Source organism: Stegostoma tigrinum, chromosome 24 (genome assembly GCF_030684315.1).
Source record: "Stegostoma tigrinum isolate sSteTig4 chromosome 24, sSteTig4.hap1, whole genome shotgun sequence".
NCBI lineage: Eukaryota > Metazoa > Chordata > Chondrichthyes > Orectolobiformes > Stegostomatidae > Stegostoma > Stegostoma tigrinum.
The window spans coordinates 16,193,781-16,212,735 of NC_081377.1; the positions used below are offsets into that span (position 1 = coordinate 16,193,781).

Below are 18,955 nucleotides of genomic sequence, written 5' to 3' on the forward strand. Positions count from 1 at the left end.
GACCATGTACTGAATTCAGCCTCACCACAAAGCACTAACTAACAGGAAGGTCTCCGTATTTAAACTTAACGTGTAGCCATTTGGAACAGGGCTAATCTCTTACCCCCACCCCAAGGACCAGTTGTGCTTCTGCAACATCAACACAACCAGCCCCATGACAAAATCTCATCCTTCCTACACCCTCTGCCTGCACAATCTCTCTCCTTTACCTTTAGGTCCAAAATCTGATTAATTCGCCCTACTTATCCCCCACACCCAGTGTGCAATCTCTCCATTCCCTAGTCCAAGGTTTGCATCTCCCAGTGAGGCCTGATAATTCTCCTCGACAGCCCTAGTCTTAATTTGTCATCTCCCCACCCACTCTACACTGCTCTTTGCAACATTCCCTTGCTTCACAGAAGCAAAGGAACAAAATTAGGGGCATTTTGGATCTCACCATTCAGCTGAAGGCATTGTACCTGTATTTCCCTGAAATAACTGCACAGAGACCAGTATCCTGTCACCAAGTCACCCTTTATTTACATGTGCACAGTGCACAGACTCTGATTAGCCAGCTCACTGCCAGTCCCTACAATAAGGAGAATCTCTGAATGTCCTGTTTATATCCATCACCTGTGGCTCCCTGATTGGCCCAGATTAACAACTCCAATCAAGGATCTTACATCAGTGGATCGACCTGGCCCTGGTTCCAATCAGTTCAAGCTCCATGCAACTGTAGCAGCTATTCCCAAATTTTTAAACCTTAATTGAGGTTTTGTTCATCTGACTTTAATAGTATCTTGGATCTCTTGTAACACGTTTTGAAAAATATGTGAAACAGCCAAAAATGAAATTATAGACAACAATTTCAAAATCTTGCCACTGTTAGCTGTTCAATTTTGAGAAGGTAAAATATAGTGAAATTATGGAAAATGAAGTTGAATGCAGCTAAGATTAAGGTCATTAGTATTAATGAATCCTGGTGCTCTTGTGTTCTTGCATCAATGCAGGGATCAAGAGCAGCTTGTGCACAATGAAGGCTCTCGATATCAAGAACAGGAAAATGGTAAGATTTGAATGTGACTGCTGATCGTTCAGTGATAACAGACGCCATGTTCCCTAACACAGCTGACAGCAAGAGACATTGAGCAGTGAGAGACATCTGTGGTATGGTAAATAGGAGTCGTCATTTGAAGAGACATGTTGTGACCACGATTGTCCACCTAAGCTTATTAAACCTCTTGTGACACTACTGTCAGGTCCTTGTCTCCCATCACTAGGAGTTAGTCCCTGATCACATGCACCCAGTTGCTTATGATGATGGCTTTTGAGGACCTTCAAGACCCCTGAATAACCAAGAGTCACTTCTCAAGCCCACCTGCATCACACATCCTTCCAGTACTGCACTCCTCACGATGGATTCCTCTATCTGTCCTGGTTCCAAAGTCCAATTATTTCAGCAATCCTTTTTCTCCACCTTCCCTTCAAGAGACAACATCCCTTTAAGAAACAGCAGACTGTCTGTGCCACTTGACTATCAAATTAGTGCCAGAGTGGGGTATGGTTTGCAGAGCTGACCAACAATTTTGAGAGACAGAGAGCAGAACTGATGGTGTGCCAGTGAGCACCACAATCATTCAAATAATATGGGTGCACAAATTGTGCATACTGTCACTTTGATGTGACCAGGCAATGGCATGCCACGATTCCCAAATTCCATGCCCAAAGATTTCAAGGGAGACTTCCAACCCATAGAGTGTGTAGTGGGTAATTCAACCCCTCAATTCAATGTGATAATGGTGGATTGATGTCATCTCCAGTTCCCTTAGCATGCCTATACAACAAGCCATTCAGAAAGCAAATGGCATGTTGGCCTTTATTAAAAGGTGTAGTGATTGGAACGAGGTTGCGACGTGGGCTGTGTCCATCCCGGACTCTGAGGTTTCTTCGATGCTAAGCAGAGAGGAAGAATTTCAGAGTCCGAGATGGATGCAACCAATATCACAACCTCATTCCAATCACTACAAAGGAGTTTATTGCGTAAAAAGGAAGTCTTTTTGAAATTATATCAGCCCTGGAGTTATTTCATCTTCTTATTTAAGAAAGACTACAATTGGCTTAAGGGTGTGCAATGCACGTTAGCCAGCTTGATCTTTTAAATTGGGTTGGTCTTAAGGGAAGAGACTGTGTAGAATGGATCTATAAAATTCTTCTGGTGTAATTTTTATTATGGGCTGCAACGGGAAAAGGATGATTTTAAAAAACAAGGATTGTGAAAAGGACTGCTGCAGTTTTTAAAACCAAGCTAACAATATTTACTGCAAATGATACTTATACTGCTATTGTTCAACCAGCAGGTGATATTTGGCTGCAAATGAGGGGGCGCCAGGTGTGAATATGAAGGGAGTTTCGGCCAGAAATAAGTAGCTGATCAGTCTATCAAGTTGTCAGTGTTGAAGGAATTCTGCCTGACAACAATTATGTGATTGGTTCCCAGATGGGTGAGCAACTCAAGAGTGTATTTGACATAGTGGGAAGTCATTGGAACTCTGGAAAGTGAGGAGCTAGCTTTGTCTCTGCAGTAAAAGGAATCCTCAAGCCTGAAGAAGGCCAATTTATTTTCCCTCACCAGTTGCTGTAAGCTGTTACTTTTCATCAATAGGTCAGAGACTTTAATAAGTTGTGAGCCAATCACACTGTGTGTCTTGCAAAGAAATGAAGGTACCTATAGGAGGGTGAGATTATTGGACAGCAGGCTCTGGCAAGCCAAAGTATCATTTCAGTGAACTTTGTGAACTGGCATCATTGAAATACCTTCCAAGTTTTACCCTCCACTCAACCATTTTTTAAAATGTGTGTTTGTCTGGCATTTATGTTTGAGGGAATTTTATACAAAGGAGTTAGTGTTTTAATTAATAGAGCCAAATGATAACAGTTCATAATTGCTTACTATTTATGTGGAATAAATACTAATTCTTGTTTAGTACAAAAACCTGGTCTGCACTTTCTGTCAACCTGGGTATAATACACAGATAAATTGGGGAATTACATGTACTTTCAATTTATCCCAATTTAAGTTTTCAGCCAATTAATTGTTCTGTGGCAAGATTTCTGCCTTGTTTTAGGACGAAGGTCTGCCACCTAGAGCTTGAGGTCAATCAGATGCCAACAGCTCTGCAGTACCATCAACGCAACCAGGACCAAAGGTCAATGATAGTATTGCAGTTTATCCAAAGAAGAAGTGATCAGCGATTGACTCCAACTTCCAGGGATCTCAGGCAGGGTCACTCGATAAATGATGAGTGGGTTGGGATGATTCGTTTGAGAAACAGAGTTGAGGCAGTGGTTCAGCCTGAGGAATCAAATTGATATTGGTGGTCATTCTGAGGAATGGGATTAGGATATGACAACTGAATTGAGGGTTGGGATAATTCTCAGGGACTGGGTCAGTTTAGGAGGTGCTAATCTGTGAAGTTGGATCAATGCGGTTACTTTGAAGAATGGGATCAGGACCCAGGAAGATCAGGCTCAGGAAATGGATTGGAATTTGGATTCAAAATGAAGGTTTATTAAAAGGAATCTGGAAGAAAGGGGATTGAAAGGGACTGGGATCTGGGAAAGTAAGATAAAGATGGGGATTGCATGGTTGGTTTGAGAAGTGAAATTGGAATTGCAGGAAATGTGGTTACTTTAAGAATGGGATTGGGATCAATTCAACCACAAATAACGTATTCTCTACCAATCTCAATAAGTTTTTTTTTACATTTCCACATGGATGAAGTGTTAGAATTACTCACCAGGACAACTCTTAGGCTGACTGGCCAGACACACTTCTCTTTCCCTCAAAATCCCCTCATCCACTACCTCACAGGATCTCACAAGTGAATAAGTCTAGTAAAACGGTGGAAAAATTGTTAACAATTCATTCCTGACTTGAGAAATTCAGAAAAAGCTGCTATAATAACCTGGGGGTGAAGACATTTCACATGACAAACCATTTGTAGATTAACGAATCGGGGTCGAATGATGAAGAAACAGGTATTAATCCTACAGCAATGCTCAGTTTTAATAAATCAAAAGCTGGTTACTTCTGCAGTTCCCATTATCGCTGGTTACTTCTTATCAATTTCAGAGTTCTGTGCATTAAAACGTGTTAATAGCTGGGACCACTGCGTCTTCAGGCGCATACGTCATTGCTTACAGCGCCCCACCCAAGAACATAAAGTGACCGAGACGGCAAGTAAGAAACCAGAGGAGTGTTTCACAGTCAGACGGTTTCATGCAGTGTTGAGTTTTAACAATTGAAAGTAGAGAATCAGTCTCAGCTTCCTGTGCTTCCCGGACTTTTAACCCATTCTTCCTTAACCTGTGGATGTAAAGTCTGAAAACATTTGTCATTTGGTGAGTCCTTCATGTTATTCTTGTAAATGAAAACCATGAAAAAGATTTTTTTTTGAAATTTGAAGGTAAACTATTGACAATCGAAACGGTATCCCAGCCGTATTATGGGAATATCATTTACAATGTTTAAATGTCATTAAAACTGCTAAATCGTGGCTGTTAAACTGAATGACATTTCACTTTTTTTTTACAAAACTGCATACTCTTTAGTATAAAGAACAGTAGTTAGTAAAACTGCATTTGGAAATTGCATTAAGCCACACAGTACGATTCAAAATAATTTGCGTTCGATTCAACATAATTTACAATTTTCATCTTCTGATTTCTTACAGGTAAAAGAAAGATCTGAACATAGTGATCGTTAAACCAAAGATATCAACAATTCTGGTAGGACATACTAAATAGTTTGTCTCAAGAATCAGTGAAGGAAGTGTACCTATAATGTTTTTACATGCTCGACAACGTGGAGAGAACGTCCAGTTGAGAGTGGAGAGTAATTTGGACTACATTTGTAGCATTCTCTTTTTGCATTGAAGATAAGCCTGGTTATTATATTGGTTTATGTTGAAATTACAATATTCTTTGACTACAAAATCTACATCTTGACCTACAATTAGAAACTCATGAGACAGGGGAGATAAAATAAGATTTGCATAATAAAGGAAATTGATACTTCTCAGTATTCAGCTAATTCGACACATTATTTCAAAAATGTATTTTGTAACTAGAGTAATTTTTCTTTCAGTTGGTTACTTTTTTTATTACTTTCTATCTTTTGGGATATTATCAATCCATTTGCCATGAGGCTGTGTGTAATGGTATTTGGGGGTTAGTACCAAATATATTCGGGGCTGGGCAGCATTCTCTGCTTATTGATGCCAAGCAAAGAGTATATGGAGCATACTAAGTTCCTTCAGTTGTACGTTTCTGATTTTGCAAGTTCCCCGGTGTTGGATGAAAGCCTGGACAGAACAGCAGTGCAAACACTGGGTGATTGAATTGCATATCCCAGTACAGTCCCACCTTGCCATTAACATTCTTGTCCAGCAATCTCATCTCATCAGGTGGTACTTGCACTGCTTGTTTTTAATGAAGGAATATATTGCTAAACGTACAGCAGCAGATATTAAATACTGAATTAATATTTGGTACTAGAAGTTTTAGGATAATGTGAGGGCAACATTAAATGACATCGAGCAGAATCAGTGCAACAATGAAAACTGCAGCACCAGCTTGTACTTTACAGCAGTTTTAACCAGCAAAAAAAATCAACATTGTATGGAAGGAGCTGGTAAAACAGCACCTGCCTGACTCTGGGGCAAGGTGGTGGGGATGCACAATGTGGAACTGGGAGATGGCACACGCCAGCAAATGTGGAGTGATGCCTGAGCAGAACTTGCTGCAGGAAATACTACAGATGTTCAAAAAGCATTCAGGAGCGGAATCAGGCATACCTAAAACTGAGGTGTTAAACTGGTTAAGCTATAACACAGGACTTTTCTTTTGCTTTACTGCATTAGCAGCAAGTGATAAACATAGTTAAGTGATATCCTTTGACCAGTTGGTTATAGATCTAGTCTCTGCCACATTGTGGATAGTAGTGAACAACTAAATTAACAACAGAAGGAAACTCCACAAGTAACAGTGGGGTAGCCCAGTACATCTGTGTAAAAGGCTGAAATAAATACATCAATTTCAAGTTAGAAATATGAAGTAGATGATCCATCTTGGCATCCACCTAACACCCACAGCATTAGAGATACCAGTCTTTAGCCAATCACACATGGCATCAAGAAAAGGCTGAAGGCATTGGATACTGTAAAGGCTATGGGTCCTGACAACATTCTAGCAGTAGTAGTAACAGTGGTCACCAGTAACCCCAGACTAATATACAGTTCCAGAATTTAATTGAATTTAAGTTCCACTGACTGCTGTGGTGGGATTTGAACACAAGTCCCCACAGCTTTAGCCTAACTATATATCACTAGTGCAGTGACATTGGCACCATCTCCCTGATATTTATCATTGGAGCATCAAAATAGCAAAGTTTTTCAGGAACAAAAAAATGCTAGACACAAATTAATTGTTTGTTTTGCATCAATTCTTTTAGGTACACAAACAAATGTATCTTTCACCAGGAAAGACCACGATAAACAATCAGGAGAGTGAAATTCAGAGATAGTAGGAAGGGTCCAGACTGGAAATGTCAGCTTTCCTGCTCATCTGATGCTGCTTGGCCTGCTGTGTTCATCCAGCTCTACACCTTGTTATCTCAGGAGAATGAAATTGCTCAGTTTGACCTGCAGCAGTGTGCTGTGTAAATAGTGGTAGTTTTGTTCTTACTCACTTATCTGATTGAGATAATTTAATTCAAAATATGTTTGTTAACTTTTAACTTGTTGTTTTAATCGCAACTATAGCAAACACAGCAAAAGCTGTCATGCTCCCCATATGGAACAAAAATGTCGATCTAGATCAGTCATGATTTGAATGGCCAAAAAGCCCAGGAGGCACAATGGCCAACTTTTGTTCCTCTTGCTTGTCTCTGTCTTTTATTTTATATATACAGTTCTGTTTTGTCTTCCAATTTGAAGGAGTGAAGCAAGACATTTGAGATTGAACAAAAACAAAGTTGCCGTAAAAGCTCAGCAGGTCTGGCAGCATCTGTGAAGGAAAAACAGAGTTAACGTTTTGGGTCCGGTGACCTTTCCTCAGAACTGAGGAAGTTTGAGGTTCAGTTGTCCTAGAATTATAACTTAATCCATAAACAGTCAGCAATCAGCTCACCAACACAGATCTTAAGGTGTCCTGCTATCATGAGGCGCTTCAACATATTAGCCTTAGTACCAGTTAAGGAAGACCTCCTCTTACTTACAGTGTGACACTACCTGAGAACGTTGCCATGTTTCTGAGCTATTGAAGCATTAAGTGAAGTACAGACAGTTGGGAGACCTGGGTTCTAAATGTTCTCATGGTCAATAACTCTAAAATGGTCAAATGGGCTGGCTTGTGTTTTTTGTTAAATGGCTGCCCTTTCAGATTTTTTTTTAAACACCCTAAAGTGAAGACAGCCTTGGATAACTGCAATGAACACAGATAGATAATAGAGCCATTACATGTTGCTGGTCATTAAACACTAAAATGCCTGGTTATTATAGGAAATTTTACAAAAAAGGATATTTTGGAACCTATTAGAAAGATGAAAAGATCGAAAGCACAGAACAAATTTTCTTTTCTCATTCGTTTGTGGGATGTGGCGCTGCATTTATTGTCCATCCCTAGATGCCCTGGCGAAGGTGGTGGTGAGCTGCCTCCTTCAACCTTTGCTGTTTCAGAAATTAAGGGACACCAAGAATGCTGTTAGGGAGGTAGTTCTAGGAGCCAGTAACATTGCAGAAACGTTGCTTTAGTTCGAAGTAAGAATGGAGTGTGGCTTGGAGGAAAACCGCAAGTGATAATTTCCTAACATATTCCTTGCTGCCCTTTTTCTTTGAGCTTGGGGTTTAGAAGGTGCTATCAAAGAACGCTCGATTAGTAGTTGCACTGCTTCTTGTAATGACACACAGTACTGCCAATGTACTTTGCTGGTGAAGGTGCTGGATGAAATGCTAGTCGAGCCAACCGCTTTGTTTTGAATGGTGTTGAACCTGTTGGAGCTGTAGTCATCCAGGCAAGTGAGAAGTGAGGAGTATTCCAGCACACTCTCTTGACTTGTGCCTTTGTAGGTGGTGGATAGACTTTAGGGAGTGAGCTGGTGAGTTACCCATTGTGGATCTCCTAGCTTTTGACTTGGTCTTGTGACCACTATTTGTGTCGCTGCTGTAGTTCAGTTTCTAGTCAATGGTAACCTGAAGGATATTGATTGGGGGAGGTGTGGAGAGGGTTCAGTGATAATTCAATGAAATGACAATGAGCCTCTGAAATGGGAGAAAAACATTGAATTTGATTTTGTAGGTAATTACATTGTAGTGTTTGGAACCTGTTTGACCTCATTGGCCAGGTTAACAACCCCATTCAAGAACCTCCTCAATCAGGAAACCTTGGCAAATCAATAGAACCAGGAGATTAAAATCTCCTCAGTTGAGGAATGACTCTGAGCTGCTGACCGTAGTCAGTGTACTGTGCACAAGTAAATAAAGGGTGACTTGGTAATGGGATACCTGCTTCTGTGTGCAGTTATTTCAAACATTAGTTGGATCATAGAAATCTAGGTTCTGTTAAGAGTAATACTCACAACATGAACCTGTTATTCCTTTCCAGCTGCTAGGTAATTTGTTGCGTGTAACCAATGTTTCATCAGCCTACATTATTCTCCACTATCTTATTCTGGCATTTGTATTGTTTTGCCCACAATCTAAGTGCAATGAATGTATTCTTCATTCTTAAATGCAGCTATTAACAGAGACAAAGAGCTGTGTTGTTTGTTTTAATCCATAAGCATTGAAATTGATGGCGAATGTTGAAAGTAATTTTTCTTTTTAAACTAGCCTAGTCAGTAAGACACACTTCCACTCTAATTTCTGTCAACTGGTAATTATGTAAAGTATCCTAAAGTGTCTCTTGCATATAGACTGTTCTAGTTTTCCCATGCATTTTAGCTCATGATAATAGGCTCATAGAATCATACAGCATGGAAACGGGCCCAACGGCCCAATTCATTCATGACCAGGTTTCTTAAACTGAACTAGTCCCATTTGCCTGTATTTGGCCCATATCCCTGTAAACCTTTACTATCCATGTATCTTTCCAAATGTATTTTAAATGTTGTAATTGTTCCTACCTCTACCATTTCCTTTGGCAGCTTATTTCATGGAAACACCATCCTCTGGAAAAAGTTACCCTACAGGTCCCTTAAAAATCTTGCCCTTTCACCCAAAACAATACCCTCTAATTTTGGGCCTCCCTACCCTGGGGAAAAGGCTTTAGCTATTCATCCTATCTATACCCCTCATTATTTTAAAAACATCCAGAAGGTCACCCCCAAGCCTCCTACACTCTGAGGGAAAAGGTCCCAACTTCTCCCTTATAACTCAAACCATCCAGTCTTAGTAACATGTGTGTAAACCTTTCTTGCACTCTTTACAATTTAATAACAATTTTCCATTGTAGCAGGCAGCCAGAATTGTACGCAATACTCCGAATGTGGCCTTACCAATGTCTTTTATAGCTTCAACATGATGTAGCAACTCCCGTACTCAGTGCTGTTACCAGTGAAGACAAATGTGCAAAATACCTTCATCCCCACCCTGTCTGCCTGTGAAGTCACTTTCAAGGAACTATGAACCTGCACCCCGGGTCTCTCTGATCGATAAGTCCTCAGAGTCCAACCATTAAGTGCGTAAGACCTCCTTTGTTTTACAAAAATGCAACACCTTGCATTTATCTGCTATTCTTTAGCCGTCTGGCACAGTTGATCAAGATCCCAGCGTAATCTTAGAATACCTTTCTTCTTTGTTCTCAATACACCTATTTTGGTGTCATCCGCAAACCTGCTAACCACGCCTCCTATATTGTCATCAAATCTCTTGCATACACGATAAAAGATAGTGGACCCAGCATTGATCCTTGCAGCACACTGTTGGGCACAGGCCTCCAGTTTTAACAACAGTCCTCTTCCACCCTTTGTCTCTACTGTCAATCCAATTTGGCTAGCTCCCTCTGGATCCCACGTGGGATCCAACCTTACTAACTAGTCTTCCATGTTCATTATCGAAGACCTTACTAAAGTCCTTGTTGACAACCTCTCTGCCTTCAATCTTCTTAGTCATCCCTTCAAAAAGCTCAATCAAATTTTGAGAGATACAGATTTACCACATAAAAAGCCATACTGACTCTCCCTAATCAGTCTTTGCCTTTCCAAATGCATGTAGATCCTGTCATCTCAGAATCCCCTCCAACAACTTACCCACCACTGATGTCAAACTCATCGATCTATAGTTCCCTAGCTTTTCCTTGCAGTCCTTCTTAAATAATGGCACAGCGTTAGCCAGCTTCCAATCTGGCACCTCACCCATGGCTGCTGATGGTACAAATTTCACTGCTAGGATCCTCACAATTTCTTTTTCTAGCTTCCCACAATGTCCTGGGATACATTTGATCAGGTTCCATGAACTTATCCACTATGTGTTTTAAGATATTCAGCATCACCTGAACTGTAATGTGAACCCTTTTCATGATATCACTATTTAATTGTTTGCCTTTATCCTAACTACATGTTGTTCTCCATGGTAAAGACTAAGAAACATTCATTTAGGATATCACCCAGTTCCACACATGGATAGCCTCATTGATTTTTAAAGCAGCCTATTCTCTCCCTACTCTCTTGCCCTTGGTATACTTGCAGAATCTCTTTGGATTCTCCTTTATCCTATCTGCCATAGCTATTTTGTGTCCCCGTTTTGTCCTCCTGATTTCCCTTTTTAAGTGTTGTTCTACACCCCCAATACTTAAGGGATTAACTTGATCCCAGCTGTCTGTTCTTAACATCTGCTTTCTTTTTTCTTGACCAGAGCCTCCATATCCTTAGTCATCCAGTGGACCCTATTCCTGACAGCCTTGTCATTCACACTAACAGGAACATGTTGTCTCTGAATTCTTGCTATCTCACTTTTGAAAGCTTCCAAATTGCCAGATGTCCCTTTACCTGTAAACAGCCTCACCAATCAATTTTGAAAGTTCCTGTCTAATACCATTAAAATTGGCCATACCCCAATTTGGAACTTTAACATTGTGAACCAGATCTATCCATTTCCGTAACTGTTTTTAAAGTAATAGAATTATGATCACTGCTCCCAAAGTGAACCGCACTAACACCACAGTTAATTCCATGACTTATTTTCCAGCACGTGGTTGTGTTTTGCCCATTCTCTAGTCGAGCCATCTACACATTGTTTAAGAAATGTTTCCTGAAGCTTAATGCTATGGTTGGAAAGTTAACATCTCCTACTATTACAACCCGATTATTTTTACAGCTATCTGCACTCTCCCCACATATTTGCTCCTCCATTTCCTGTTGTACTACAGACCCTCCAATAGTCATTTGCAAAGTGATCACCCCCTCCTTATATCTCTCTTCCACCCATTTCGCTTCACAGTATGATCTCTCAAGCACATCCTGTCTATGTACTGCTGTGATGTTTTCCCAAATCAAAAATTCCACATTTCCCCTCCTTTCCTGCTTCCCCTTCTACCATTCATATAGCATCTGTACCCTGGAACATTGAGCTGCCAGTCCTGTCCCTCCCTCAGTTTCTTGAATAGCTCTGATATCCCAGTTCCATATTTCTGTCTACGCCCTGAGTTCATCTGCCTTACCTATCAGCATAATGAGTAGTATGAGCTGAAATAGTGACAAATCTTTTAGCAATCTCTCTGTAGCAATCAACTTGAGCTGTTTGGGAGTGGGATCATTTTATTCAGAGATGTAGTTTGCACTGTAATTAAATGATCAGATATGAGTCAGTGCAAGAACTAGATTGCAGATGTATCCCATGATATAAGGAGCTGCAGTTTACAATCAGAAATGTTCATTTTCTTATGTTAATTCTTTGCATGCCACAAATATTGCATTACTTGAACCCATGCTGTTGGTGTCACTCTGCTTTCCGTACCAGCAGTCCAGCCAACTGAGCTAACCAACCCACAAGCTGGCTCTTGATCCATGAATGGCTAACATGTTTAGGGATTTTAGAACATGCATTACAGTCCAACAAAGCAGGTACTGATCACTCTCCGTCTTCCCCCTCTCTATCCATCTGTTTGGGCTGGTTAGAGGTGCACTAGCGCCATTATCAAAATCTCACATTCCAGAAAAAAAGTAAAATTTCACCAAGTAAGCAGTTGCTATTATTCAAACAAAGTCCTTATCTAGTATGAAACAATTATACTGTATGCTTTTGAAATCTTGTTAAACAAATATTTAGTTTACAATACATTAACAGAACATAAAACATCAAATATTTATTTTATTATCAAATGCCAAATTTTCATATTAATGCACAACATTGCACGAATAAAAATGTTGCTACCTTGGAATAGAACAATGCAACCACACTGACTGGTTCAATTGTAACAGGCATGATAAATTGATTAAAATGCTGCTGCATTATTTAATCATGCTTTTATCTCACAAAAAGACAAGAAGGTCTCAATTTTCTAAAACCACATCACAAAGCAATGTAGTTTTTTTTCTACTTGATTTCCCTTCCCAAATCCTGTATGCAGCAACATTTCATTTTGGGTGTGTATCATTACAGGGAGCTGGCAGGCATGTTTCAGCAGCTTCCCCATAGGGCAGGAAGAAAACCAATCAATGTTACTGTCTGTTTTCTTTGCTCTACAAATAAATAAATATTCATCGAAATAAGAAATAGAATGATTACTGTAATTTGCCATATAATGCAAGGAAGCACATATTCTTAAACAATGACTACTGCAGGGGACTAAGAATTTTTTAAAAAAATCTTATTCTCAACATCCTTTTGATGGCCCCACTGTCAGTTGCCAAGGGTTATAGCTCTGGAATTCATGACCTAACTAATCTGTGTTCCAATAACACACTCCTCCTTGATGAAGCTCCTTGAAATCTGTCTTTTTGACTGAGCCTTTGATTACCATTCCTAAAATATGAATTAGATGGCACAATGTCAGATGTTGTCTGATAAATACCCTGAAACATTTTTTTTCATGTTTAAAGCAGCAAGATAAAAGTTGCTGTAATGATTAATTCTTGAGGATATTTAACCTATAATTTACTGTGGGACAAAGGAGACACATTCCTACCTTTGTAAGGTTCCTGTAAAAATGAGAAAATCAATTGACCTTTCCTGTTTGCTTCTGAGGATCAGGGACAGAAAGATTAATCAATCAGCTGGAACTTGTTTTATACATGATTGTAAGTTAGGATTGCGGATGTCTCCAGCTGCATGATTCTGATGCGTATAGAGGTAGGGGGAAGGCTGAAGTCATGGCTACTCCATGCAGAATGCTGTAGCAGTGGTCTCCTGTTTTGCCGTAGCTTTCAGGAAACTTCCAGTTCAGGTGAAGACCATCTCCCCACTGAGGTTCAAGTTTTCCTATCTGACCTACCGACCCTATAGGAAGGATAAGTCATATGCTGCCCTATGAAGACAGACACAGAGACAAACATGAAAAGCAAACAAACATTCTGCCCAGAGAAGACTCCATTCAATGCGCTTTCACCTCTTCAATCAGATACCAGTGAACTGACTGTTTCCTCCTGAGAATAATGGGTGTATCTTGTACTCTGTTAAAGCAGATAAAAGTAGTATTTGGGGGGTCCACTAACATCCAAGGATTCACACACTTCATTGAGGTTTCCAAAATGACAATGTCTTTGCCTGGAACCCCAAATAAACTATAAGCAGCATTGGAAAGAAGCATTGTCTTTTCATAGCAGGCACCATTGCTTTCTAATTTTTATTATGTGTAAAATGCTCTCTGAAAAAGGAAACAATATGCACTGGCAAGTAGATTTCAGCAGAGATCTGGACATGAGAATAAACATTTGCAAGCTGTTTTTCCGGATTAGGTTCTACTTCAGGTCATACTATTCTATACAGGAGATAAATATCCAGAACATTGCATGAAATTATATTGTTTTATTGTGTATGGGGATGAATTATTAAGTAGTTTCTTTATTTGTTGTGTATTGAAGGTTGATAACTCCAGCCACAATGGATTGGAAGACATTACAAGGCGTCCTTAGTGGCGTAAACAAATATTCTACAGGATTTGGACGGATTTGGCTGTCGGTGGTCTTCATCTTCCGGGTGCTCGTTTATGTGGTGGCAGCAGAAAAAGTATGGGGCGATGACCAGAAAGATTTTGACTGTAACACCAGGCAACCTGGGTGCACCAATGTGTGTTTCGATCATTACTTCCCCATCTCCCACATCAGGCTGTGGGCTTTGCAATTGATTTTCATCTCTACACCTTCCCTATTAGTTGTCATGCATGTGGCCTATAGGAAAGAAAAAGAAAAAAAATACCACCTGAGGCACCCAGATACTAACACCAAGCTGTATGAAAACGCTGGGAAAAAACATGGCGGCCTCTGGTGGACCTATTTGATCAGTCTGCTTTTTAAAACGGTGTTTGAAATTGTTTTCCTGTACATCCTACACCGGATTTATGACAGTTTTGATATGCCTCGTCTCGTCAAATGTGAGGAAGAACCTTGCCCCAATGTAGTAGATTGTTACATTGCTAGACCAACTGAGAAAAGAATTTTCACTTATTTTATGGTTGGGGCATCATCTCTTTGCATTGTAATAAGCATATCTGAAATTATCTACTTAATCTCTAAAAGGTGTTTCCGGTTTTGTATGTTGCATTGTGGGAGAAGAAAATCAGCACTTGCTAAAGGTAAGACTGACTATCATCCCCACAAACTCATTCATGTAAACCACTTACCAAATGGCAAGTCACTGGATTACATTCATGCTTCTGCTCCAAATCTTTCCGCAATGTAATATGCCTCTACCATATCTCAGTACATCTTTGCTCAAAGATGATCTCTAAGTGATAGCACAACAACATTGAAACTTTTACCAAATGATCCATCAGATCAAATAGCAACCAATGCCAACATTTAAATGTAAGCTTCCTCAGATAGCTAGTTAGAGTTCTTTTGTTTGTGGCTGGATTCTCTTCAAGGAAATTGGTCAAACTTAATCCAGGCCTTAGAGGGAAGGAGTACAGATTTTGCATGATCTGGATCTCTGGTGCACAAAGAGTGATTTGTTGGAGCACAAGCTAGGTATCCGTAGACAGTATTGTTCCATTCTTCTGCTCAGAAGATAAACAACACCCAGATGTCTGGAAAGTTAACGTGGAGGTCAGAAGGGAAAAAGAAACATTTTGGCAATGAATGCGAGTTAATTTATTGTAATTTGCTTCTGTTAGGAGTTGAAAGCAAAAAGAAGAGCAAAAAAAGTTTACCAATATTAATTTTTGAAAATAGGCTTAAAATATTACCATTGACTTTAACCATCTCCTCCATATATTTGTGGTGAATAATGCAGTGTGAAGATGAGTGGCAAAGACTAAAATAACAAGATTAATTCGCATACATGTGATTGACATAATATGATTGTTAATGCACTTTAGATGAATGATTTAAGTATCTAATTACCTTATTTCTGCTTCAACATATTATTATTGTTCCAAGCAAAAGCATTGATAATGGCATCAGAGATTCACTTATTAAATTGAGATTATTTAACAGCGTTCGTCCTATAAGCTTATGAATGAACATCACTCCAAAACACGAGGTTGGGATAACCTTATAAAACATAGAAGGATGATAGTTTTTGATTGCTGGTTTGAAAGAATAATTTGTGACCGACATTGCTCGTCACACACATACAAGATCATTTCCATGCACCTGTTTGGTGTGGAGATTTTTACAGTTATATCTTGAACACAGAGACCTAAAAGACTTTGAAGTTTGTTGAAACAGCCAAGAATCAAGTTTCTTGTTACAAGAACATCACATTAAATGGCACATATTGCAGTTTGATCCTTTCAAAAATGAAGTTTAGATTATTGAAGCAATTAGTTGACACTCTTATTTGGAGAGGTGCATCTATCAAGATTTTACCTTGTACATACGAGACAAATTGATCTCTCACATTAAACAAAATGAAAACCAGAGTAAGAATTGCTGAGAGTGGCAAAACAAGGTATTTGAGAAGCTAACTGATGCGGAATATCAAGAAGTGGAAAAGTTAGAATTGCATAACTAGCCCAGTCCCAAAATTTAAAGCAGATCAATGTAAATTTTTTTAGTGCTTTTGAAAGTCAATAGCTTTGGGTAATGCAGATTCACTATTCATCTCAATAGGACCTGATTCATTTCATGAACAAATGACATTTTTGAAGTATTTTGTTGGCAGATTTCTGAGTGTAACTTCAATCGATAGTTGCTCACTTTTATCTTCTGCAAACTGCTGTAGCCTGTGTCAAGAAAATACTGCCATACTGTTAAATAGATGGTTATGAATCCCCACAATTGTATAAGTTTTTAGTTGATTTAATAATGGCTGAAATTAAGAAAGCATGTTTACATAATACTAATATTAATGCTTTTGATGTCAATATGTATGAAAAATGCCTGCTCAGAAATTCAGACATCTATTAATTCTGGAGGTGGGAGTAGAGTCCCACTTTCACACACTGTTAATAATAGTCCTGTTTACCTCACCAAACCTCTCTATTTCTAGAGAGGTTTGTTTTAATTAGCTGAACGTTGCTCACAATGCTGCACAACTTAACACAGAATCTTAAAAGTACAAATCCAGTAAAAGTGTTGATAAAGGTTGACAGGAATTACAGTTGTAACCATTAACTTGTCCTTGATAGTGTCTCAAAGTCTTAAATAGACTTCAGGTTTCAATGTGGGATTGTAAATGGCAAAGCATACTGTTAGTCCTTACCATCTGACACAATTGTTGAAAGTTAGATATTGTAAAATCACAATCAGGGTTATGACTATGATTTTAAAGTTTTTTTTTAAGAAGTCATTGTTTAACTTGACACCCAGGTATAAAACTGCTGTTGGAAATTTACTGAACTTTATTACATTTGATTTTATGTTGCTTCCACAAACAAGACATTTGATTTGCAGTGGCTGTTAAATATCTGAGCAGCTAACGGAGAAACTACTGCTACCTTCCCTGAGTAAGGGTTCTGCCCAATATAACAATCAGCTTTGGTAGAAGGTAAATCAGCTCATAATATGTCTGTTTGTCCAGCCCACTGAAGTTAATTGAAAAGTAAATCACGCTAGCATGTATTGGACAGCCTATGAATTACAACAAATTTAACAACACCATTGATACCAAACATTTCACCCACTAGTTCTAAAAGATACCAATTGCTTATACATGCCTTGCACTTTGTGAGCTATGGACTAAGGCAGATTTACCTTCAAGTACTCCTGTGTAACAAAGAGTTATTTAGGAAATCACATATGCAAATATGAATTGATTCTCATATGCTCAGGGAACAGATTTTTTTAAAAGCATTTTGTATGCAATGATGTATATCCATTGTGTTGGCTTATGTGGATTAAGCATTTTACCTGTCAAGGTCAATGACCTTTTGTGTGAAAGTTACAATGGCAGCCTATAACTGACTTATTTTAGACAGTTTTCTTGTTCTTGAATTACCATGTTGCTGTATAATATTTCCCATATTTATATTGTATATATTTTGCAACAAAGTGAAGAATTCATTAAATATGTATTTAATTTAATAGTGACTTTTTTTAACATTTATTTCATCTGAAAGTGGGCAGAGTACTTTATTCCTTTTTTTAGTTCACTGTTCATTCCTCTCCACTTCAGGCAGAGAGCTGCAACTAAAACATGGACGCTGACAGGTTTTCAACTCCTGCCTATGCCACGACATGTGGAAAAGTTAAGGTTCATTTACTCCTACTTTGTCCTCATCTGCTGCAGAAATGTTTCTCTTGCCACTGAGACTAGTGATCCACCATGTGAATTTCCAACTGCCTTTACTTTAGAACTTATTTTATTCCATTTGTTCACAAACTAAGCCGACTAAAAGTAGAAATATTTAGAAATAATTAAATACTTGTGAAAGGATTTAATCTTTCAATCATGACTGGATTTCAAATTGTTAGTTATACTGATGCATCATTCAGTTCAGTAAAGGAGGAGAGCCAGGCTCAATTGATTGATACCCAAACCAATTAGAAATAGGACAGGGTAAATTTTGAATACAAAGTGCACAGATGTCAACATGAACATATTACCTAGTATGATTGTGATAGGGCAAGTTGCCATAGCATGAAGGAAGAACAATTAAGATCCTTTGAAGAAATATTGTTTGTCTCAAAGAACTATAGATTCCACTTCCAGAGGAAGTGGTGGTTGCAGGTATAGTTACAACGTTTAAAAGATATGGGCCATGTGTACGAAGATGGGACTAAGCTTATTTTGGGATTATATTTAGCATGGACTGTTAGATCAAGGGTCTGTTTCCATGCTGTTATGACTTTGCTATCATAATTGGATAAGGTGATTGTTAATGGAGACATTTCAGGGTGGCAGCCAGGATTGGTTGGCTCCCACAGGATTAGTGTTGGATTATTTTAATGTTCAATTGTTGAGGAGAATTAGAGATTGATTGTCCAAATTTGCTAATGATAGCAAGTAGCAAGATAATGTTGGCAATTAGCAATCAGGAGCAAGCCAAATATGAGAAGGAGGAGGATTCTGACAGATTGACGTGATCAACAGAAAATATATCAAAGATAAAAAGGATAACATTATGGAACTAATAATGTAAGTCATGCTGAAGAAAGTCAGGTAATGGTTATGTTCCTGGACTAGTAATCCAGAAATTTGGGCTCATGCTGCAATGACATAAATTAAAACTTCATCACAGTAGTTGCAGAATTTAAATGTAATCATTAATATATCTGGAATTAAAAACTTCACCCCAGCAATGATTATGAGAAGGCTGAATTATTGTAAAAAGTCAGTCAATTCATGACAGTCTGAGTGAAAAAGAAAATTGCTAGCCT

At 38.8% G+C, this 18,955-nt stretch overlaps 1 protein-coding gene across 1 annotated transcript; it reads left to right on the plus strand.

The window, feature by feature from the left end:
* The first annotated feature begins 4,219 nt into the window (after positions 1-4,219).
* LOC125465156 (gap junction beta-3 protein-like) lies at positions 4,220-17,591 on the plus strand. Its single transcript, XM_048558360.1, has 3 exons — positions 4,220-4,380; positions 4,713-4,767; positions 14,057-17,591. Exon 3 carries the CDS (start codon positions 14,076-14,078, stop codon positions 14,871-14,873), a length of 798 nt encoding a protein of 265 aa, XP_048414317.1. The 5' UTR covers positions 4,220-4,380; positions 4,713-4,767; positions 14,057-14,075; the 3' UTR covers positions 14,874-17,591.
* The last annotated feature ends 1,364 nt before the right edge of the window (positions 17,592-18,955 follow it).